Genomic DNA, 23,908 nt, shown 5'->3' with positions numbered 1-23,908 from the left:
CTTGTTGACTATTAGTATTTTTTCAGGGTTGAGGAATGAAAGGTTACAAACGTTACATAAATACACCACAAGGCAGAAACTGTGCGTTGAAAGATGTTCCATTACCATTAGTAAGGTTTGGTTCTGGTTGACTATTAGTATTTCTTCAAAGTATTGTTCTTTTAGTGAAACATAGTTTACCCATGTTAACAAAACCAGAACCATTAGCACAAATTCAATACTGAAAAACTTGAGGCAATAAGGCAAATCATTTATTCCTCCAAAGTAATTAGAATTAGCTGTGATATTGATTTCATATTAAATTTTGTTGACAAATTTAAAAGTATACCAACAAGTTGTTGGTCCAATGATGTAAGGTTTCACTAGATGACCAAAAGGTCAAGGGTTCGATTCCTAAGAGCAACACTTGTTCGATGGGGCAAGTCACGCACCCTGAATGGGTTTAGTTCCTTACCCAAAAAGGGTGGGATACCCTTGGTAGTACCAAAAATTTAAAAGTATCACAAATCTAAGTTAGCTTCAGATTGAATTACAAACCCTCCTCCCAGTTTTCCCAGAAAAGCAGTGAAATATTTGCTAGGGAAAAAGGGGAAGAATCACATACGGCAGATAGAGTTTTCCTGGAATTGTTGCACCACCAAAATATGGGTTGCTCCAGCATCATAATAATGGAATGTTATCTGCAAATTACCACATCCACTGAACTCAGATGAAGTATCCAACAAACCTAATTTCCCATTTACTGAGTAAAAGTAACAGAGAAAACCATAGTTACCACTAAAAGATGTCTGGAACTGAAGAACCGCGCGATGCGATCAGGGCCAAATGAACATCAAACATTTCACCAGACATAAAGGCATATCTAGAGATCAAAGTATGCAAGCATTTCAGATGCACAATACATCTCAGTTTTCAATAATAGCAGCTACAGAGTTAAATACCTGCTTCAATTTGTTCATCTAAACTCGGGTGATACACAAGTCAATAATGATCAGGTACAACAAAAAGTGCTAAACAGCCAAACTTGCAGGATATAGCCACAACTTGTCATCAGAATCAAGAGTGCATTCTGTCATGTGCTTGATGATAGAAAAGGAGAACAAAATTAGCACCCAATCATGTAGAATGACTGACCTGAAGTCAATGCATAAGTTGGTGCTGAGAATGCCATTTAATGATGAGCAGTAAATAGATGGCTATCATTTGTAATTGCTTCTAAGTGAGCTCACATGGCTCCCTTTTAAAGAAAATAATCATATGCTATTTAATGAATGACCCCCACCCCAGAAGTGATCAAAAGCACAAAAGTCAAATAAATAATTCCAGGATGATTCAAGAAAAAAATGATACTAAGGAATCTCTTTCCTTTGTGTGAATCAAAATAACCTTGTTTACATTTCATGAATGACCGACCCCCAAATTCAAATGCCTTTTCCTGCTAACTAGGGCTGACTACATAAATCAAATGGCACCATTGCGCTCTGTCAAAAACCAAGTTGGGTGAAAATGAACATAAAAATATAATTATCACATAAAAGACAACAATAATATTGTGGTTACAAAATTAAGGAGTTACATACTGCTGATAGAGTATACCACTGTCTTCCATCCGTAAGGTCGACGTCAAATTCAGGGATACAAAAGGCCAGAAGTAGCTTAAAGTAAAAAGGATTGGGGAAAAGAGATATAAATACAAGGTTGCACAGCTCAAAACGTCCACATCCCACCAGAAAATCATAGTTGTGCATTTGCAAAATAACATAGATAAACAAAAAACTAACCTGCGTGCATGACTTCAACTTGTAACTATTGTTCTAATCTATACAAATTTTCTATCAAAGGACTGTCGCAAGGGACAAGAAAGATCTAGATTTGCTCAAGCATTTTGAAACAGTTGACATACAGTGCACACGTATTTTGTCATATGACAAGTGATGTCAACCATAAAGATAGGTTTAGCATACATCAATGTTGAATGGTTTTGTTCAGAGAATTTGTCAGAGGATCTCCAGTTACCAAAGCGGCAGATGTAAGAGCATGAAGTATGATGCGAGAAGCCTATCAAATCAGCTGAAATGTAACTCCACACAGTTTATGAAACTGTTCTCCCATAACAAATAGATGCAATATAGAGGTTCTTTGCCCATTTTTCCTGTATGAACGACATATCAAATATAAGCATTCATGATTAGACATGACGGTGGATAGAGGAAAATCAGGTATAGTAATATACCTTTACATGAGTACTAGGAAAGGCAGATGTGCGGAGTGTCTCCTGAGTTTCGTCAGCTGGTTTTCTTCTTGGAACACTAAGGACAAAAGCAGCTTGGTCCCCTGTAGCAGCAGTTGCAGTGATGCGGTAACCGTTTTCCCACCTTCTATGAATACCTTCACTAGGATACAGGAAATCAAGTTCCACAACCTGGAATTTTTTTATTTGCAAAACAAATACACATTAGACATGGTTATATTCAATACAACTAGAAATTTTAGTTGAATAATTTTAAAAAAATAGTAAGACCTGGTCAGAAAATCCAGCCCCACGGGACATAACAATTGCCCATCTACTTCCAGCAGTAGCCATAGCAGTGACATAAAATCCTTCTTTCCGTTTTTTATTGATCCACTTGAATGGAAATGACTCACTGACTTTATAGGATTGTTGCAAGTATTGGGTCCCTGAAATCAAGAAACCACAAAGAGTAGTGAGACAGAACAATTTGAACACAGTTAAAACAGCAAAGTTAATTATCACCACCAAAATACTCGATGGCTGAATTAAGCTTCAAGGATAGTTACCCTTCGACATTACAACCAATGAGCTCCCATTATTAGCTCCAGCTATGGCACTAATGTAGTAATTCTTTTCCCACTGTTCCACAATCCATTCCTATAAAACAATAGCAATTACATTAGTTTCTCAGCACCCATTAAGTTGAAATATGGTACAGAATACTACAAAATTACAAACAATTATTAATATTAAACACATAAGGTCTCCAACTGCTAACGGTATTAAAGTAAAGCATAACTAAACCTTGTGAAGAAAGCAGGGTGAGAGTTCATAAACTTGTTCAGTGAAACCAGTCCCAGCATCCATGATAAGTGCCCAAAGGTCAGTGCAACAGGCAACACCACTTATAAATAACCCATCTTCAAGTCCCTTCTCAATGTGTTGGGGAAGCCGAATATCAGCAACATTGTAATGGTACCTAAAGTAAAATAAAAATAAAAACTTGAAACTCTGAGCATTAGACATCAGCTGCAAGGACACATTTAATTTCATTTAAGAAAAAAACCTTTGCTTCATTGGTCGCCGAGCATTGTAAACACTAATCCATTGTGTTGCTGGTATTCCCATTCTGACCTTCTTCTTTGGTTGTTGATCATCATCCCCCTCCAATGTTAATCGTCCTCTTTTCTGTCCAACCTGATATATAAGCTTCAAAGCACAAACCAAAAAAGACTCAGCCTTTATCTGTAACTACTAAACTGGAAACCAATGAAGAAATAATATATTAGTACCTTCTGAGCACCATCAGTGTTTATCGGCCTGATGTCTGGATTGGGACCAACAATTCCATCGAAAAGTGATATATATTTTGCATAATTTGGCTCTTCATCAAACTTTAAATTCACTACAAACTCAACAAATTGCCGAAAAGGTGGAGGACAAAAGCAACACAAAACTTCTGGGGAAGTTGCCATCTTCTTCTTGCTGACAAGAAATCCTTTATTTTCTCCCTGCAACAAGCAATTTTATTAGAATGACACATTTTTTATTTATTGTTAACAGTAAGGTGACTATATTTGAAACAATAATAACCTGATATCCTTGCCAGGGTAACCGTCCACGAAGAAGGAAGATTAGCGTGTAAGCAAGAGATTCCAAATCATCTCTCCTGCTACCTGTTCTCCCAAGATGGGCATGCACACTAGCATAACGAACTGTCCCCCTATAGTAAATATATGTATGAGCAATAGACAGGAGCCTCAAATTCACTATGTGGTTTTATGTTATATTAAATATGCAAGTTACCTAAATACATCTGGACGTTGATCATACTCAACATGAAGGCCATTCGAGCTATCACGCCAGCGGGTTGCTGCATTGGTAAAAGGGAGCAAAAAAAACACAGTCGAATAATGAGACGTTAGGAAAATCTTAAATGTAAGTCTAAGCCAAAGGTTCAAGGATAAGGTGATATATTTACCTAATCCAAGATCAACAAGAAATAACTTCTTCTCATCAGGAGTTCCAGGGGGACCAAGCAAAAAGTTCTCGGGTTTTACATCACAATGCACATATCTGAATAACAAATTATTGATCATGTTCTGTCACATGCTAATGATAGAAGACACCTAAATGACTACATAAGGTGAGATCAGTTGGGCCATTGACATAGCCAGAGCAGCATAGTATGGACCAATCCAGAATTCTGGAGTCTGGAATATATCCAATCTGTTTGATAAAAGAAAATCCAGACATAAATCATAAGCTGAATCAGGAAAAAGAGCATCACCCTCTAGAATGCATCTTCTCCAGTATGGAGATAGCCTCAATTGCTATACATGCCACCATTTCTACAGACATCCTAAAGCCATAAAAGAGGAAATAATGTTAGAAGTACACTACGCAACACAACGTCAACAACAAAATAAGATGTAGTACATTTAACTGACACTCCAGTTTCAGAGAGACACTTACATTCGGGAGTTGTTATTCCAAACATCCCATAGACTAGGGCCAAGCATATCCATGACCTATATAATGCAATGCCGGGTTACAAATACATTCAGAGAACCACAAACCCCCATCCCACAGTCAAATAATTTTTAAGCACATTACATACCATAATATAGTAATCACTTTGCCGCCCCTTGAAATAAACTCGTGGAACACCATGACTACCACCTAATGCACTATACAAAAAATGGCAAAGTTAACACTAATATGATAATAACCATAACTCAACAGCCCAAGAAACAAAAGTTAACTGCAAGGGTTAAATCGCAGCTGCGAACACAACTGCAGTCATGATAAAGTTGCGAAGACAACAAAAACCACAATATTGCAATCACAATTGTTATTGCGATCCACAAATTAAAACAACTGATAACGAACTGACTTGTAAATCTGCCATTCGCTAGGAGGTCCATAATTGCAACCCTTGCTACTCCTATGCTCAAACTTCAAAGCTACCTACAATTATCACACAGAATAACATGAACAACGAAATAAAAAAGGCACGAAAACATTTCCTATTTCAATAATAATTACAAGTATGCCACTATGCTATTTTGACAAATCAAATCAAATCAAATCAACAAAACACTAATGACAAACCTCTACAGCTCCAGGACCGGTCCGATCAGTAGAATTCTTAGCAACTCCGACGCGGTGACCGACATAAACCTGTCCAAACCCTCCTTTCCCAAGTTTTCTCCCAATTCTGTATAACGGAGAACCACCAACGGTTACCTGTAACGGAAATACCAATATCACTAAATTAATAAACGAAATTCATCCATAAACGAATTGAATAAAATAAGAAAAACCTTTTCAGGAATCGGAGTCGTAGTTCCTTCATCGTCGGCGGCGACGGCGGCGGGTGGAGGAATATCGGCGGCGCTGTCACGGTCATGATTCATTGCTTTATGATTTCGCGTTGGTGAAACCCTAAGGAAATGGTGTTGGTTATTGAGAGAAGGATGAGGAAGATGAAGAATGGTTTTTCGATTTCTGGTTCTTGTTGTTCTTGCTTCGGAGCGGGTGGGTTTGGGAATCGGGTTCGGGTTTTGGTTTGGGTTCGGGTATGGGTTTGGGTTATTGCGGTTACGTAGTTGAAGCTTCTAGAATCATCATCATCTTAACACCAGAATCATATGAGGGAGGAAGTGATAGATAGAATAGATATAATAGATAGATAGAATATTATATTATTATGTTTATTCATATTTTATTTTTAAATAATCCAATAAATAGAGTTAGCCAATTATTATACAAATTATACAGAGGAAACATTAACTTACTCCAACTGTATTTAAATTTATTCAACATTTTAGTCATAATAATTATAGAGAAATCTAATGATTTAGATTATTTATTAGTTTAAATCATTGAATTTTCTTAAAGTTTAAATAGTTTACTCTTCGAATAAGTGAATCATTCTCCCATATAATATATATTATAAGTTTACCTACTAAATAATATATATCTATTTTATTTCCTTAGGATTGATGAGTTGATATAGGGAGTAAGTTTAAATAACCTACTTTTTGAAAGAGTGAATCATTCTCTCATATAATATATATTATAAGTTTACCTACTAAATAATATATATATATATTATTTTCTTAAAATTAATGGGTGATGTAAGTTTAAATAATTTACTATTCGAATAATATGGATATCAAGATATAACAGAATTGGAGCAATAATATAAAAGTAAAAAGATGTTCAAGCAGTAACAATGAAATTCAAACTTAAAAATAATAACATTTCAACCAGAAAATCCTAACAACAGATATAATTTAAGACTCAAGCTTAGAACTGTCTTCATTAACGTCCATGCTACTCAAATTAGAAGAGAGACAATGAAGTTCAAACTGGATTTGTTGATTTTGTGTATCAAAGGCATCCATCCGGTTAATGATGTAGCCTCGAAGAGAAATCAACTCATTCATAATCATCTGATTTGAAGGCATGACATCAGATGAAGAAGATTGAGCATGATACTTAAAAGGTTGAGGTTCAGAGGGATTAACATGGACAAGTTCTGGTTCAGGAGCATGAGGTCTATCTTTCTTATGCCTGTAGGTCCAGCCATGAAGATTATATGTGAAACCCATTTTCTGGATTACGTCTTAAAGTTCATGTTACAATACAATACTCTAATCAATTTAGGATAGATTTCATTAGATTCACAGTAGAAATCGAAAAGGGTTTGTTGTCTAAAGAGATAAGGAAATAGAAATTCTTCAAACTCAAAATTCCCGAGATTACCGTATTTGGGAGTGAAAATAGTGCGACCATGGAAGTTCTCCTCAAAGATTTTACATTGCTCATCATTTGCTAGAAGTCGCACTAAGTCAAGAGGGTTGGACTCAAAGGATGAAGTTCCTTGCTTCTTTGATCTATAAGAGGAAGCCATAGATTGAGGTTTTTGAGTTTTTTTAGGTTTTTGGGTTTTGGAGAATTTGGGGTTTTTGATTTAGGCCACTAAACACGAAAATGATAATTTAGAAGTGTTTAAAAGTGAAAATGTAATATTGATGCACACAAAAATCAATCAAAACAAACAAAAAACGGAGATTTTAGAAAGAGATAATGGTAGCCACAAAGAGGGTTTGAAATGAGGAAGAAAAAGTGTCAAAAAAATGGAAATTTCGTATAACTATCTCCACAGAGTAATCAGTTACTCACCTTTGAGTAATCGGTTACTCAATTTAATTTTATTAAGAATTTCAAACAATAGGTTTGGGTAACCGGTTACTTACTTAGGTAATCGTTTACTTACTTGAGTAATCGGTTACTGGTCCCAGAAAAGTTAAATTTTTATGCTATTTTAAGCTATGAAAAAGATTTTGAACCCAAAATTTGAAATATTTAAGCATAAATAAACACTTTTAAGTACAAGTAGGCATGAGATAAACATGATGAAGCACACATAATCATATAATCATGTTAAGATAAGTATGATTCATCAAGAACGCCTAATTCTCGTCTAATTTTATTAAAAATGTTCTTTAACCAAGGGTTTAGTGAATATATCTGCTAGTTGGTTATGAGTATCAACAAATTCTACCGACACATTCTTCTATTGGACATGGTCCCTAAGGAAGTGATGTCTTATATCAATGTGTTTGGTTCTAGAATGCATAACATGATTCTTTGTGAGATTTATAGCACTAGTATTCTCATATTTTAAAGGAGTGCACCGCAAATCTAAGTCATAATCTCGTAATTGTTGTTTAAGCCACGACACTTGGGCACAACAACTACATGCTGCTGTATATTCAGTTTCAATAGTGCTTAGGATAACACATGTTTGTTTATTGCAAGAAGAAGAGACTAAAGCATTTCTCAAAATATAACAAGTACTACTTGTACTTTTCCTCTCAGATTTGCACCCAGCAAAATCTGAATCCGAATAACCAACCAAATCACATATACTTCCTTTTGGATACCACAGCCCAACGTTATATGTGCCTTTAAGATATTTCATGATTCTCTTAACAACAACTAAGTGTGATTCTTTTAGTTTAGATTGATAACGAGCCCACAAACATACACTAAACATGATATCAGGTCTACTGACAGTTAAATATAAAATAGACTCAATCATACCTCAATACTTTGATATTTCAATGCATTTTCCTGCTGCATCTGTATCAATGTAAGTACCAAATCTCATAGGAGTAGCTATTGGCTTGCACCCATTCATGTCAAATCTTTTTAGCAAATCTCTGCAATACTTGGATTGACTTACGAAAATGTCATTATCAAGTTGTTTGATTTGTAATCCAAGGAAGTAATTTAACTTCCTCATCATAGACATTTCAAACTCTCCTTGCATCATTTTGCCAAAATCACTACACAAAACCAAAACCTCATTAGTATAACAAAAAATAATATCATCTACATAAATTTGAACAAGTAGAGTATGATGATTTATTCTCTTTATAAAGAGAGTAATGTCGACCTTTCCTTTGTTGAAACTTTTTTCAATTAGAAATTTTGTTAGACGATCATACCATGCACGAGGAGCTTGATTTAAGCCATAGAGAACTTTCTTTAATTTATAAACATAAGAAGGATGTTTGTAATATTCAAAACCATGAGGTTGTTCAACAAACACTTTTTCTTGAATGTAGCCATTGAGGAAAGCACTACTTACGTCAATTTGATATAACTGGAAATTCAAAGAGCAGGTATATGCAAGTAATAGCCTAATAGCTTCAAGTCTAGCAACCAGAGCGAAGGTTTCATCAAAGTCTATACCTTCTCCTTTATTGTATCATTGGGCTACTAGTCTAGCTTTATTTCTAACAATAATACCATTTTCATCAGATTTATTATGAAATTCACACCGAGTTCCAATAACATGTCTGTTTTTCGGTCTAGGAACAAGTTCCCAAACTTCATTTCTCTCAAACTGGTTTCATTCGTCTTGCATAGCAAGAATCTAATTTATTATGAAATACCCACAGAGTTCCAATAACATGCCTGTTTTTCGGTATAGGAACAAGTTTCCACACTTCATTTCTCTCAAATAGGTTTAATTCTTCTTGCATAGCAAGAATCCAATGTTCATCATCGATTGCTTCATTAATCTTACTTTAGGGTCAAGCTTGGATATGTTTTGGGATAAGGTCGATGCAAAACAGAAGCAGCCAAAAACCCTTAGCTCTAATAGATTGGGTTTCCTATGATGGAGTAATTCATATGGTGTGTTATAAACGTTTAGACAACTTAGACTGAAATAAGAGGGTCATAGTGACATTCAATATATGCCTATGCTTTCTTTCAATCACTGAATTCTGTTGGGGTATTTCCACACAAGAAATTTGGTGGATTATTCCCCTTTCTTGCTAGAAGTTGAGCATATTAAACTCATGACCATTGTCACTCCTTATGATCTTTACTACCTTATCATACTAGGTGTGTATTAGCTTAACAAAATCTTAGCCATCAATTTTGGGAAAATCTAATGGTTTAAACCTAGCCACTAATACAAACTATTGAATCTCTCTAGAATTGATTGTCAAGATGTAGATTAATCCTCACTCTTTAACAATTATCGCTCGTAAGAATCAAACCATTGATATTTTGTGTTTTTTATGACATTTAAACTCTTAATATACATTGATATAACAAATTTTAAGAAATTCAATTTTTAATTTGTTTGAAAAACTAAACGATGTAGAGAAAAAGAAGTAATAATTGGTTCCCGCGTAAAGAAAGGGTTTCTCTAATTGAGTCACCTTTCTATCGTTTTCTCCACCAAAACCCTAAACCACAATAATGCCCGGCGTCGCCACCGACACCGTCATCAATGGCGGCGCTCTGGTCCCATTCTCCGACGACACCAATCACTCTCTTCCCATTTACCCTCTCAACCATGGCCTCACCGCTCCAATTTCTCGCCTCGCTATTTCCTGGTCCCACGGTAACTCTCTTCGCGTCTCCGTTTTCGCCGAGGAACCTTCTGGAAGTTCTGGCGCCCAATCTTGCGGCGGAAAGGTCCTTGAAGTTAAGCTGGGCGGCGGAGATCCGGAGATCAGTGACGCGCACTTGCGGCGAATTGCGTACGGCTCTGTTCCGCCATTCGCGTTGCTTCAGAGTCGGCGGAGCGAGGTTTCTGCGTTGTCGAAGGCGCCAATGCCGTATCAGTTAGATTGGTAAGTTACCTCCTCAAGTTGTTTTGATTGTATGATTTCCGAATATCCAATTTCAACTGATTATAAGTCATGCTTTGGTATTTGATAAAGAAATTATTTCAAATTGTTGAGCTTATAAGCTAGTGGTTTAAGTCCTTTTACACCTATCTTAGCAAATAGTTTTGATTCGATTAGTTAGCGTAGCTTTTAGCTTCTAATGTACGAGTTTTCAGTTAGCTTATCAACTAATTGTGCTAATAGGGAGTCATAAGGTGTAGTTAGTTAGGGTGAATGGTTTAAGGAATGGAGTGATAAGGAGGTTGAGGGTTCTACCTATTACAAATACTAACATACTAATAGTTGGCTATAAAAAAAATGGAGCTCGAGTCCATGGGAAATTAAGAATCTTAAGTATTCCCAAATAGTGGTCAAAATCATCCATTATAATGAGTGACATGTCCCTAAAATTTACCTTGAAAATGACTATTTTGACTGACATTCGAGACTAATGGGGCTAGATCAGAGCACTTGTTTTAGAGACAAACTATTCATTTCATTTGTATGTTTTGAACACATTGTATGAAAAATGAAATTGATTGTACTCTCAGCACCGAATTTATGAAAGTAGTGTTATTGTTTTTGAGTATTTTGGAATTTGAAGCTCTTAGCTTGCCATTTGAAATTTTGAACGTTTCATTTAATTTAGTTTGTAATTTTAAATTAAGCATTTTTTGGGGGCTGGCAAATGACAATCGTGCACAGTTTTGTGTAAGTGTGCAAGATGACAATAGGATACTATTTTGTCTAATAATCAGGTGGGAGCATGTGCTTGAGTATAGCAAGGAGATAACTTCACTTCTCGGTGGGCCAAAGTTACCCGCCAGTGCAATAATTGAAGACCCGAACGAAATTGTTACGGTACTATTGTAGTTTCTAAATTGTTTTACTAAATTTGTGGAGTTTAGCTGATACCATTTTTATAGACCTAAAGTCCATGAAGTTAGTCACTTTTTGACACTTGTTGTAGAAAGGCGAGGAGCCAACATGTTTGAAAGCTGCATGGGAGTTAATGGAAATATTTTATGCGGACAAGCAATCTCAAGCATGGCTACCTGAAAGGCTTGTTGATTGGTTAGCTGTAATAATCTCCTTCTGTATACTTGATTGATTTTGTAATTCTATACTTATTTGTTTCCAAAACATTGATTACATATGCTTACTTTAAGTCAATACTTGTATTTATGGCAGGGTTATGACAGCCTCTTTACAAGTACACAGGAAACAATTCATGGCAAGCTTGTGAATTTTCAGAAAGAGCTTGTCAACATACAGGTCTCATCATATTTGCATGTGCCTCTCCTCTATTAATTCTTAGTGACATTTGTCGAAGCTTTATGTTGAGATGCTTCAGTTTTAAATGCACATTAATAAATCTATTTTGTATCTCTTCATGCTTTTTGCATTTGCTTTTTCGTATTCCTTACAACTTAGGAAGTTAATTCATCATTATTTCTTTGGGTACTAGCTGTTAATTTGGATATATTAGCTGATGTTTTGATTCAAATAAATATCCAATTGATATTAAGCTCATTATTATCTCCAGAAATGGAGAGATTCTCAATTATATAAGTTTCACTTATATATCTATTAACTTTATGGAGTTAAAAGGCTTCAATATGTTTTCAGTCCCGAAAAATATATACAATTTTGTAGTCCCCAAAAAATTGTTCTTACTTTTTAGTCTTTACTGTAGCTGATTGTTTTGGTTTTAGTCCTTATAGATGATGTGCCAACACTACAAAAAGGCCACGTCACCAATTCGTATGACGCATGTCATATGATGGTGTTAGCCACATCATCACTAAGGACTAAAACCAAAATTTTGGCATATATGTAGACAAAATAAATTATAGTGATTACAACCAAAATTCGATATATTTTCAGGGACAAAAAACATATTTAAGCCGAGTTAAAATAGTTTCCTTGAAAAAGGATGAGAGATAAACCTTTAGGGCTTTACACTTGATTTCAAGATATTTACTTGATGCAAATTAGGGTACTACAATTTTTTATGACACTGACCCCAAATATAAGATATCCTACTAAACAGAGAGTGTAAAGAAAGCAGAGAAACAGCCTCAAAAAATGCAAAAACTCTATCCAATTTATCTTCACATGAAACATTGTTTTCCTTTAATGCAATAATGATTAGAGAATAAAAGAGAGGTTTTATCTAAGGAGAAACTTGACACCCTTGAAAAATAGGAATTAGAGTTAAACCCCACTGCCCCACCCTGCCACAAAACCTTGGCTGCCTTATCCTCACCACAACCCTGGAAGCATATCACTTACAAAGCTGCTTCCAAATTTATAGAGTATACATAAATCTATTTCAACAACCTCTCTGCTTGTGGGGGTAAGATGGCATAATCCGTCCTCCCCAAACCCTTTAGACCCTCTTGCACTAGTCCACCCTTTATTTACATTTGATGGAGAGGGTAAGTTTCGGTGCAAAAGTAAGGTTATTGCCTGGAAGTCAACTGTTCAAATCTTTTTAAATCATGGTGATAGCCTCTTTGCTTGTGTGGGCCGCCAACTTATATTTCACTGAGTGTTACTAGAACAAATATAAAGTTTTATTTACTCCCTTAGCCCTTTTTTATAAGACACATTTAGAAGGTTTTGACATTCCTTTTTATAAGGTACTTCAGATTTCTATGCAACATTTAATTTTCTCTTATTTGCCCTTATTAAACACTTTAACTATCTATGCTTTATTGGTTGTTCATTAATGAGAAACAACAAATCTGTTAACTTTCAAGGGAAACATAGGAGGGTAAAATTATCTAGAAAGTTAACTACTCTTATTGATATGTGAATTCAGTTAAAAATACCATATAATAAGGACATGATGGAGTGTTTATTTTTTGTTTATTTTCTAGTTATTGTGTTTAATTTCTCTAAGGTTAGTAAAATTATGAATTTTGTTTGTGAAGGTGATTGAGGATGATCCTAGATATTGGGAAGCAATGTCGTCTGCACTTTCAGTTGGTTGGCTTGATATTGTGGTTAGTAAAGACTCTTGTTGTACTTATGAGATTCTCTTCAGCTTTTTATGTTTCTTGTAAAATAAAGGCTTCATGATGTTAAGTTTGCTTTCCATCGCAGGTCAAAATGCTGCGTTTGCATGGATCTTACCAACTAGATCAACTCAGCAATCGTGAGGTTGGTATGAAAATGTTATCACATGAAGATGAATTTGCCGAATATGGTTTTGGTAGTTTTTATGTTTAAATTTCTTTAAATCATTCCTGATATATTCTTTCTAGTATTTTAGCCTCTTGTACCGCTAATGTTATTTTTGTCACTTTAAACAGTACAAGTAATTTTCTTTTTATCCACTACATATTTGTCTCCATCAGTAAGAAATGATGAGTTTCACAATCTATAGTGTTGTGGCTTATGCACAAAAATTAAAACGAAATTTCTTATACAATCATAATACACGCAAACGGCCAAACGTTGGACTAGGTTTCCATACTTTTATCGTATTGGCATTGATAGCATCTTTCGAATTGTATACTTGTATCCTATTGGCCATTATATTTGAATATTTTCATTGTTGCCTGCATATTTGAAATCTGTTTCCTCTGCTTTAGTTCCCTTGCAAACCAAGACCTAACAAGGTAGAAACAATCTCATCCATCCACATTCTTTTAGGCAAACTAGATGATGATAACCTCTTTGGTTAGTTGCCTTTTTGGATGATCTATCTTGATTGGTATTTGGTTATGTGTTGTGAATTGAGGGCTCACATCACTAGAGTACTAGACTTAATGAGTTCGATAGTATTAACCTCAACTCCAAGAGTCTTGTTGTCCACACTGCAAGTGTTTCAGCATTCCTTGCTGTGTGATTTGGTTTTTAATGTGTCAAAATATCCTTTATTGTGGCTGGTCATGATGCTTATTTTTCTTTGAGTTTCTACTTCCTTCACAAGTTAGATATGATTAGGACTTTTCTGAACTGGAGTGTCTTCTGATGTGAAATGAACCTCGGGAGAACCACACTGCTAAAACTATCGGTTGTGGTTGTAGAGCCTAAGTCCGTACCCCACATTGGTATCCCATACTTCCAATGTGGGACTCAAGTCCCATTACTTGAAATTGGATCCTAGCATCCCACCATGCTTAGTTGCCTCGGCATCCAGACAGGCTGGCCGTGTTGTCATGTATTAGCCATTCGAGTAGTCTTGGGTGAATACTGCAATTCTTGATGTCACCATCTGTGCTGCTCATTTGCAACCAGGAGACATGGTGGAAGGCTTTGATACCAATTGATATGAACCTCGAGAGAACCACACCACAACCCCACACAGGAATCCCATACTTCTGATGTGAAATGTGAGTTCCATACCTTACAATTAGGTCCTAGCAGAATTTAACTTTTAAAAGAATTTAAAATGCTAAATATACTTTGTTCGAATGACTAAAATAAAAGTTTGTTTTTTTGGGGACAACTATCAAGTATTTTTTACTTGAACGGGAGAATAGGAGGTGGAATTGCTAAAATCATTGCTTGTGGTTCTCTGGATGTGCCCTTGTTACTTCCAGAAGAGCTATGTTTACTTAATTTCTGTGATTTTCAGCAATCTTAGTTGCGTGCTATTTGTCTGTAACAGTTTTATGTCCGAGCCTCATTAATTGTTGAATCTGAGGCTATCAATGCTGCTATTATATTAGATATCTGCAATTGTATTTTTCTCATTTTTTGTTCTCTTTTGGTTTAACAGTTAGAGAATGGACTCGTAGAGGCGGTTGCTGTTCTTATTTCCAAGATGCCCCGCTTGCGTCCTGAATCTCCTGCTGGAAATTTAGGTGAATGCTTTAAATCCAAGCCTGACTTTACCAAGGTATATCCAGGTTGCACAGTACTTTAAGATGTACAATTATATTTGCTTTTCTGCGTGTTTCTCCTAATGTTATATGATGTTGTGTATTTCCATTTTATAGGCTTGGGAAAGATGGAGATCACAAATTAGTAAACTGGATTGCAGTCCGTACTGGATTCAGTGTGATAATCACCAAACTCGTGAGGGATTGAGAAACATGCTACAAATTATGCTGGGTAAAACTGAGAATCTCAGCAAGGCTACATGTTACTGGCTTGAGTTGTATATTTCTCATTTTCTATACATCAGGCCATTTACAATGGTAACTTTGATCTACTTATGCAATTATTAGCCTTGGAATATTTATTTTTCTGATTTTGTTAATTGTGAGATTAGTTAATCATCTTTTTTGTATCTTAAGTGAACCTGTAAATGATTTTGCTCCCCCCTTCATAACAGGGAATGGAAAGCATGTATAATTTGGCTCAGAAATGCATCCAATTGAAGCCACCATCCAGTACCCATAGGTTGACTGGACTATTGATTGGAATTATTGGAGAGAATACTGAGGTGAGTAATTTGTATTAAACTTTTAGTGTCCATGCTCTGTTGATGTTGTTGTTATTATTATTATTATCAAGATTTGGGCCTGCTGCCAATACATTCATTATTCTTTTCCCATTTTAAAGTTGAATGAGTATTTTGAAATGTCTCAGGTTGTTTTAGCAGAATGTTCCAGAGAATTTGGCCCTTGGTGAGCTGCTCCCCTTCCATTGTTAATTTATTTTTGTTTTGTTCATTCAGTGATAATTGAAATCAAACATGCATTGTTTTCTCCTTTGCTTCGTTTGGTATATTAAAAATGGGACTTTTTATGTGATATGTATCTATATAATAGGATGGTTGCACATGCCATAGAATTGTTGACTGCCGGGAGTGAGCATGCAGAGATTCTTCTACATGATGAGCATTACAATTTGGGGGGAATCAGCATAGTTGAACTGCATCGGCTTGTATATGCTCAAGTTCTATCATCACATGCATTAACCTGGCAAGTGAGTGCAAATTAATTGAGATAAATGTCCTCTTAATGTGATCTCTAAGTGGTAAATTTTGTTAGAAAAGTTACATTCATATCTTGAAGCATATGAGTTCAGTGTTACACATGCATGACCTTGGTGGATAATTGTTTTCTTTGTGGGAGCCGAGCATTGCTTAGTTGTGAAAGGGGAAACCCTTGGGTGGAGAATCCCCTCTCTGATCTTATTCTGATTCAGCTCATCTATAAAATAATCCATTTTGATTTCTGTTTCCGTAAATCTCAGATTTTTCCTAACAAGAGAACTCAGGTCAAATGAAGTTTTCAATAAACAATGCTATTTATGAATTTAATCAACACTGCATGACAAATCACAATGGTATTTTGTGCAAGTGATCTAATTTGGTGCTCATGGTTTAATGTTCTCATATCTGCAGATAGCTCCTATATATTTGACAGCATGCATGAGACAAGGAATGGGCTTGTTAGAGAATTTATTGTACAGACAATCTGTTCAACATAATGACTTGTTGCTTAAGGTAGCCATTTCATTTTACTGTCTGTTACTGTTTCTGTTTTACAAGTCCCATGCTCATGACTTTTCTCGTATGTTTTTTATGTACTTGTGAGTAATGGACAAATCATTCTTTCTCACGCAGAACATTGAGATATGCCGTTTGTACGAGCTCGACAATATTAGTTCAAATATCATGAAGGTAAACTGCATGCTTGATTAGGCTAACTGTTCTTGCATATACTTTGGGAAGAAAGGGTGGGTGTTAAAAGATGTGCACTGTTCAATATACTTTACTAAGTTGAACATTTAGGTTGCTGGAGTATATCACTGGAAGCATGGTCGTAAAGGTGCAGGAGTATTTTGGCTTCAACAAGCCCAAGATGCAACTCGTCTCAATAGGATTGCCCAACAGTTATTTGATTCTGTTGGGAAGTCAATCTCTGATGAAAGCTTCAAGGTACTTTTCATAATATCCTACTAAACACCCTGCTGAATGTTTTCATATGAAGTAGTTCATTATTACTAAACATGAAATATTGTTCTCTGACAATATTTAGATTTCCTCATTTGATATTCATTTTTGTACAGCAATGGGAAGGTGTAATTGAATTATTGGGTTCTGAATCTAAACCTGCTGGTGGTCTTGAATTTTTGCACAAGTATGAATATCCTATTCTGTGCATTATCATTTTGTTTTCTGGGCTTCATCTAATTATTTATTGTTTTCTTAGTTCTTACATTTGATAAATATTAAATAATAGGTATAGGGATTTCAAAAAATCCCTCCAACAGGTATCTGGTGGAAAGTCAACTGATGCTGCTAGACAAGCTACAGTCTCCCTCATACTGGTATTAATTATACGCACATTTCTGTGTTTAATTTGGTTCCATTAAAATTGGTCCCTTTTCGTAAGAATTAGTTTTGTTAGGATTTTTTGTCGTGCTATATTCGACAATAGATGCTCTTTTTGGCAACACACTGTGACAGTTGTGACAATTATCAACAAGGCGTTGGTATAGTGGTGTAAGGCCTAACTAGTTACCCAAGATGACCAAAATGTCAAAGGTTAGATTCCTGGGAGCGACACTTGTTGGGAGGAACAGTCACACACCCCAGAGGTTTAGTTCATTATCCATAGGGTAAGGGAATACCCTTGGTAGTACCAAAAACTATGACAGTTGTGACAATTAGATTGTATTGAAATGTAGAAGCCCTTACCCCTTGGTATATATTGTATTGAAATGTATTGTTAGTATTGGTTTGTATGCTTACTAATTTAAAATGAGACACGTTTCTTTTTATTCTGCAGCTTATGAAAAATCCATCAACCCCTCAGCGCTTTTGGTTGCCCCTTCTGTATGATTCGGTAAGTATATTTTATAATGTTTAGCATAATCTTGTGCTAATATGTGAAATGGAACATCTTAGAATTTCTCTCATTACTGTTTCTTTTATTTTGCATTTAGTTCAGTGGATCCAATGAAAAGCATTTGGTATAGAACATTAACCAAGCCTTAATCCCACTAGGTGAGATTGGCTACATGGATCATATGACACCATAATGCTTTATCATAAATCATGTTCATTGATAAAGCATTAATCTCTAAATCTTTCCTCATCATTTCGCCTATGGTTTTCCTTGGTCTTTGTTTTCCTCTAGAAATTGGATTAACCTCCACTTGATTTAATCTCCTCTTAGGGTCAGCATGCTGGGGCTTTTGTTTTTGCAACTATCTTAGTATATTCTATACACGCATGTAGTTATCATGGCTATTTCTCTCACATTTGAATTTGAATTTTTGCATGTCCAATATAGTGAACTCTTTATGTTATATTCAAGTTAAATGATTGTTTTTCTTGGAGCAGTTGAAGCTTCTTAATTGGAAGGATTGTCCTCTTCTAAATGTCTCTGAGACCAATCTTCTGTTAAACAAACTTCAAGAGTTATCTTTGGCGAGGTTGCGCCCACACTTCATTGAGCCGACCTTACCCGCCGAAGCAATAAGCTCTATTAGGCTTGCTCTAGCTACAAATCTTGGCCGTGCCATACTTGAAGAATAAGGTTGAGTAAACATATTTAATTAGCAATTAACAATTAACAATATCTTTAGAATGCATGTGGAAGAAAGGGGTTTGTATATTGCTGGGTTCCAATGGTACCTGTTGTAAATTAATATGCACATTTGACAGTACTCTCACTTCACTATGTTTCTATTCTATTTGAACAATTACACTCAGTGTACCAGCTATAACTTAAAACCCACTTCACTGTTTTCTTTCCAACAAGCAAGATATTTCTATATTTCTCGCCGGTGTGGTTTGGATAGCAAGCAAATGGTTTATTTTCTCGGATATGAACTTGTGACCTAACAAATCACAATATGATATTTTTATGTATGTATCATGATTTTATTTATTTATATATAGTCCGAAATGAAGGATAACGAAGGAAGGAGTGAGCAGAAGAGATACAATTGCAGGAGAGATTCCAAATGCAGGTCAGTGAGAGTTTATTAAAACTGAATTGCGTTACTGAAGGAGTCCAAGCAACCCATACATGCACGGTTTTATGATTTATGGGGTGCATATCAATAAGTGGTTACTTATGAACCCTTGTTCTCACTAAGTGATTACTTATGACAAAGGGGAGTGTCATAGACTCTTATTCTCATAGAGTTGGTACTTATGATATAAAATGAGATATTGTTCAGAACAAATGCTCTTTGTCCTATGATATGACCCTGGGTGCCGTAGAGTCATAGACCCTTGTTTTCATAGACTTGAGGGTCACATTGGGTGGTTAGTTATGAGACTTGAGGGTGTGAAGAAATCTTGTTCTCATTGAGTCATTACTTATAAGACCCAACTGCAAGATACCATTGATTTCCCCAGTGGTTATTATGAGAGCTAAATGAATGATAAAAAAATCCGACCAGTGGGTATATGGAAATACCTGCAACAGGTACCAACAATAATAGCTTATAAGTGGGAACAAGTTTTATGATATCTATCCCGTGGGTAACCCCAATTTTATAAATTTAGCTTTTAATTAAATTTATATATATATTAGTTTTTTATTATTATTTTAAGATTACATATCACATACTTTATTATTATTTCATATTAAATTACACCTATCTGACTGATATCATATAAATATCATATTATTCATGTAATAATTATTTTTACATATTGGTTATTAAAATTAAAAACATGTTGGGTACTTGCAAAATACCCGCTACCCGTACGATAACTATAAATATTGCGGATTTAGGAACTAGGGAAATCGCTTCTCATGCCCATTGTCATCCTTAATGATGCTAAATACCCGTTATTGAATGGTTACCATAGACCTAATTGAAAAAGAGATGAAACTTTAGTCAAATATATTTTTGTGTTACATGTCAACATCTCTATCAATACTCGAGGGTGGTAGAGGATCTGAACTTTAAACAAAATCCATTTTGTTGAAACCTAGTGTACATGTTGGCAACTTATGTATGAGAAAGACATAAATATTAAGTCCGAGAGACCTCCACTCACAATGATAGATATAGGGACTTATCACATTGTTTACTTTCTTTATGGAACTAAAATTGGAACTGAAAAAAAGGTTTAGATTCATAGAAATGTTAACATAAGAGTGTGGTCATATACCACACATGACACATCCAACATTTGAAATTTCATCTGTTGTTGTTGTCATTTTTTACCAAAATAATTTTCTCCTAATTTGTTGTTTGTTTGTTATCAAATGTTTGTGGTCCAATGTCTCTTTGTCTATTAGTGATGTGAATGTGAGACAATGATTCATTACAAAATACACTGTAAAGTATGTTTACTTTCCAATCTTGTTTTTTTTGTTTCCCACATATATCTTCGCACTGGAGCAATCCTGTTCAAGCTGGGAACATCCATAGGTACGTGAGACTAACTTTTCCAGCGGACATTTTTTCCATTCACAAGACTTGAACCCGAGACCTTTCCAATCTTGTTTGTATTAATGTTATAAGATTTCAGTTGGACATTAAATAGAATCATCTTTATATTAGGAGTTAATTGGTTAAATTGTTCAGTCAAGCAAAATATCACTATATAATTAATAATTATATTAGAGTAAATTTTTTCACTTTTGATTAGAATAGATGAAAATAATAACAAATAATCAAAGATAGTGCTATTAGCATTCCAAAATCTCTATTAACTCCTCTCATTAACCCATAAAAAAATTAATTTTATAAAATTATGATCAATCTATGAGAAATATAAATAGACATTTGTAAGTGTCAATAAGAACACCCAATAGTCAATTATTATATAAGAAAACATGATTGTTAACTTTTATGGGCCATAAACACTCAGAATTAAGAAGTGCACTTGCATTAATCAAATAACATTTCATCCTCTTCAAGATTCTAGTAATGTGTTGTTATATTGATTTCTTGAGCATTTAAGACAATATAATATCACAATATTTGAATGATACAGGATTTTAATATATGATAGAAATTGTAATATTTTAATGTCGATCCACCCATACATAACATAAAATAATGTTATCTTGTATCTTTGTTAGGAGGGTGAGGTTTTCGGAGTTTATATCTTCTATAGTACCATAGAGTCAAGTGGTGAAATATGAAGAAAAATAAGAATTTTGTAGTTTTTTATTCAGAAATAATTTAAAATTAAGACAATTAAAAACTTATTTGTGTTACTTTTAATCATTTCTACAGTTTTGTGCCAAAATAAGTTAACTTGGGACATTTTTCCACAGTTAGTCCTAAACATTTGCAAATAAAATTCATGGTTAGAACCAATAATACACAACATACAAATCATAAACAACATAACAGAAAATCAATCAGAGGAAGTGGTGTCATAGTTCCTTAAACAGAAAAACCACAAAGGCCCTAGAACAGTGTTTAAAAGAAAGAAAAGAAAAAAATAATAAAAAAATAATGAATATTTAATTTTTTAATTAATATGAGATGTTTTCATTAATCCAAGACATCGTTTAAGATAAAGTTTAGAAAAACAGATTCTTGTTCATCCATAATGTAACTTGTTTATATAATATAAATCAGATAAGAGAATGAACTTCACTTAAAGAGTAAGATTGTTTAACTTATTTATTATAAATTACGAGTTTAAATATTGAAAATGGTCTATTCGCTATTTCGTTGTAATGATAAAACTGCATACATGGTGTTCCGAAGATATTAGAAAAATAAAGATATAAATACAAACACTCAATGATTCCATGGAAAACTAGTTACAAACCTCTGAAAATGCAAACTCATCATATTCTATGCTCTGAAACCATGGTATTGGTGCCTGACACATCCATACATCCTCGGATTCAACGAACACAAACTCTTCTCCAAAACAATCATTGGTTGTTCCTAACCTTGGCAACTCTATGATCTCACTAAGTTCTTCATCAGACCCAGCAGAAGAAACCAACAAAGACAATGTTGATGATGTTTTTACCGAAGAAACTAGTGATGATGATGATGGTGGTGATGATAATGATGAGAAATTATCGAACTTTTCCATTTGGGCAGCCTTTGCTGCAGCGGCCTGAACATCGCGACGGGCCAATGACACTGGCCGAGGAAGTGAGCTTGCGAGCTCGGGGAAGTTAAGAATGGTGGTGTCTCCTTTTATACTAAGAGCTGCCACGTCATGAGCTCTTGCTGCCATTTCGGGCGTTGGAAATGTACCGAGCCAAATGCGCGATTTTTTACGCGGCTCGCGGATTTCAGACACCCATTTCCCCCAATTTCGCATCCGAACCCCTCTATACGTCGGATGCTTATTTGAATCTCGATTTCGCTTCGCCTTCTTTAATCCTTCCTCATCTTTCTTTAACGATATCAACGATGTCGAATTAGAATTAGATGAAAATGAAATTGAATTTGAGCTACTATCAAGTATAGTACTCATTATCAACAATTAAGTTCTATAGGCGTCTCTAGAAATAATTTTTTATTTTTTATGTCGGACTAATAAAAGAAATGATATGTTTGAGATTATGAAGCTAGGACAAGTAACAAAAAGATTGAGACATAAAACAAGGTTTGGTTATGTGTGTAATATAGAAACTTGAGAAGGATTATTTGGAAATGAATGTAAGTAAGAAATAGATGAATTATGACTTTTTGTTTAGATGAGTGAGTTCAAAATGAGTGATAGAACACTTATAAAAGGTTGATGTTATGATTGAGGACCCACAAGGGAAATGGGTTGCATTATGATTTCCTTCCATTCAAGTGAGAATGATTGAATACGAAAATATTTTGTTATTATTTGTGTCTCAAACCAATCAAAACGTGTTATTTAATTTTATTGGATAGAGACATGGAGACATAGTCCTTTTGGGACAAAGGATCCTTGTTCAGTGAGAACTGTTAGAGCAATAAATTTGGGTCACAAGTAGATAATTATAATTAAAAGTTAGTTAATGATTATATGATCACTTAAAAAAATCATATGCATTTATCTTTAAATCTTGATCATCATTCAAACAAGATCCAATATTTCATATTAATTGTTTTCGTTTAACACCATTACAATTATTCTAACTTAATTATGTGTATGTATTGATAGGATGTTTGTTTGAGAATGAGTGAGAATAAATTAGTAGTTGGTTCACAATCACCTCATATTCACACCTAAGTTTAAAACTAGAATTTATTCCTTTTTTGTGAAAAAAAGCAAGGCATTTTTAGAGTAAATAAATAAATATAATTAGAAATGTTATTGAAATAAGAGATACAAAAATGAGAAATAGATTCCCCTTAAGACGACTCTCCAGTACTTGGGAATATGAGAGGGTGAGATGAGTTACTTTTTAAAAAATATTTAATTTAGAAAAAAACAAAAATTTGGACTATTGAAATATTATATCTACCATGTGTTATAATATCAGGTATGCACTGCCCTCTCCGGTACCGCAGAGGTGCCGAACTCCAAAAATGAGGGCCTAATGGCATTGTTAGTGAGATCATGCCACGTCACCGTTAACATTTATAAATCTACCCACTAATCTTGATGGCAAGCTGTATATGAAAGGAG

At 34.7% G+C, this 23,908-nt stretch overlaps 3 protein-coding genes across 4 annotated transcripts; 1 reads left to right on the top strand and 2 right to left on the bottom strand.

The window, feature by feature from the left end:
* Positions 1,853 to 5,878, bottom strand: LOC109358672 (casein kinase 1-like protein HD16). 2 transcript variants are annotated; one of them, XM_019603042.1, is made up of 16 exons: positions 5,560 to 5,878; positions 5,348 to 5,482; positions 5,130 to 5,203; positions 4,854 to 4,923; positions 4,709 to 4,764; positions 4,524 to 4,595; positions 4,215 to 4,309; positions 4,040 to 4,106; positions 3,827 to 3,956; positions 3,526 to 3,744; positions 3,300 to 3,442; positions 3,038 to 3,212; positions 2,800 to 2,890; positions 2,522 to 2,679; positions 2,234 to 2,422; positions 1,853 to 2,152 (listed from the first exon to the last, which is right to left on the bottom strand). In XM_019603042.1, the coding sequence occupies exons 1-16, from the start codon at positions 5,650 to 5,652 to the stop codon at positions 2,093 to 2,095; spliced, it is 1,827 nt and encodes a 608-aa protein (XP_019458587.1). In that variant the 5' UTR covers positions 5,653 to 5,878; the 3' UTR covers positions 1,853 to 2,092. The 2 variants fall into 2 exon arrangements, with proteins under 2 accessions (XP_019458587.1, XP_019458588.1); XM_019603043.1 differs by lacking the exons at positions 4,854 to 4,923; positions 5,560 to 5,878 and having other exon boundaries at positions 5,348 to 5,464.
* On the top strand, positions 9,963 to 19,064 carry LOC109358743 (nuclear pore complex protein NUP85). The gene is made up of 18 exons (XM_019603163.1): positions 9,963 to 10,404; positions 11,199 to 11,301; positions 11,411 to 11,521; positions 11,632 to 11,715; positions 13,380 to 13,451; positions 13,552 to 13,608; positions 15,176 to 15,295; positions 15,396 to 15,596; positions 15,734 to 15,844; positions 15,991 to 16,028; positions 16,173 to 16,329; positions 16,751 to 16,852; positions 16,973 to 17,029; positions 17,141 to 17,287; positions 17,419 to 17,489; positions 17,592 to 17,679; positions 18,141 to 18,197; positions 18,698 to 19,064. Exons 1-18 carry the CDS (start codon positions 10,028 to 10,030, stop codon positions 18,890 to 18,892), a joined length of 2,148 nt encoding a protein of 715 aa, XP_019458708.1. The 5' UTR covers positions 9,963 to 10,027; the 3' UTR covers positions 18,893 to 19,064.
* Positions 22,000 to 22,978, bottom strand: LOC109358128 (dehydration-responsive element-binding protein 3-like). Its single transcript, XM_019602204.1, has one exon. The coding sequence runs from the start codon at positions 22,775 to 22,777 to the stop codon at positions 22,100 to 22,102; it is 678 nt and encodes a 225-aa protein (XP_019457749.1). The 5' UTR covers positions 22,778 to 22,978; the 3' UTR covers positions 22,000 to 22,099.

The sequence above is a fragment of the Lupinus angustifolius genome, chromosome LG10 (assembly GCF_001865875.1).
Source record: "Lupinus angustifolius cultivar Tanjil chromosome LG10, LupAngTanjil_v1.0, whole genome shotgun sequence".
Lineage (NCBI taxonomy): Eukaryota > Viridiplantae > Streptophyta > Magnoliopsida > Fabales > Fabaceae > Lupinus > Lupinus angustifolius.
The sequence above is the reverse complement of the archived record's forward strand: the minus strand, read 5'-3'. Positions and strand labels throughout refer to the sequence as shown.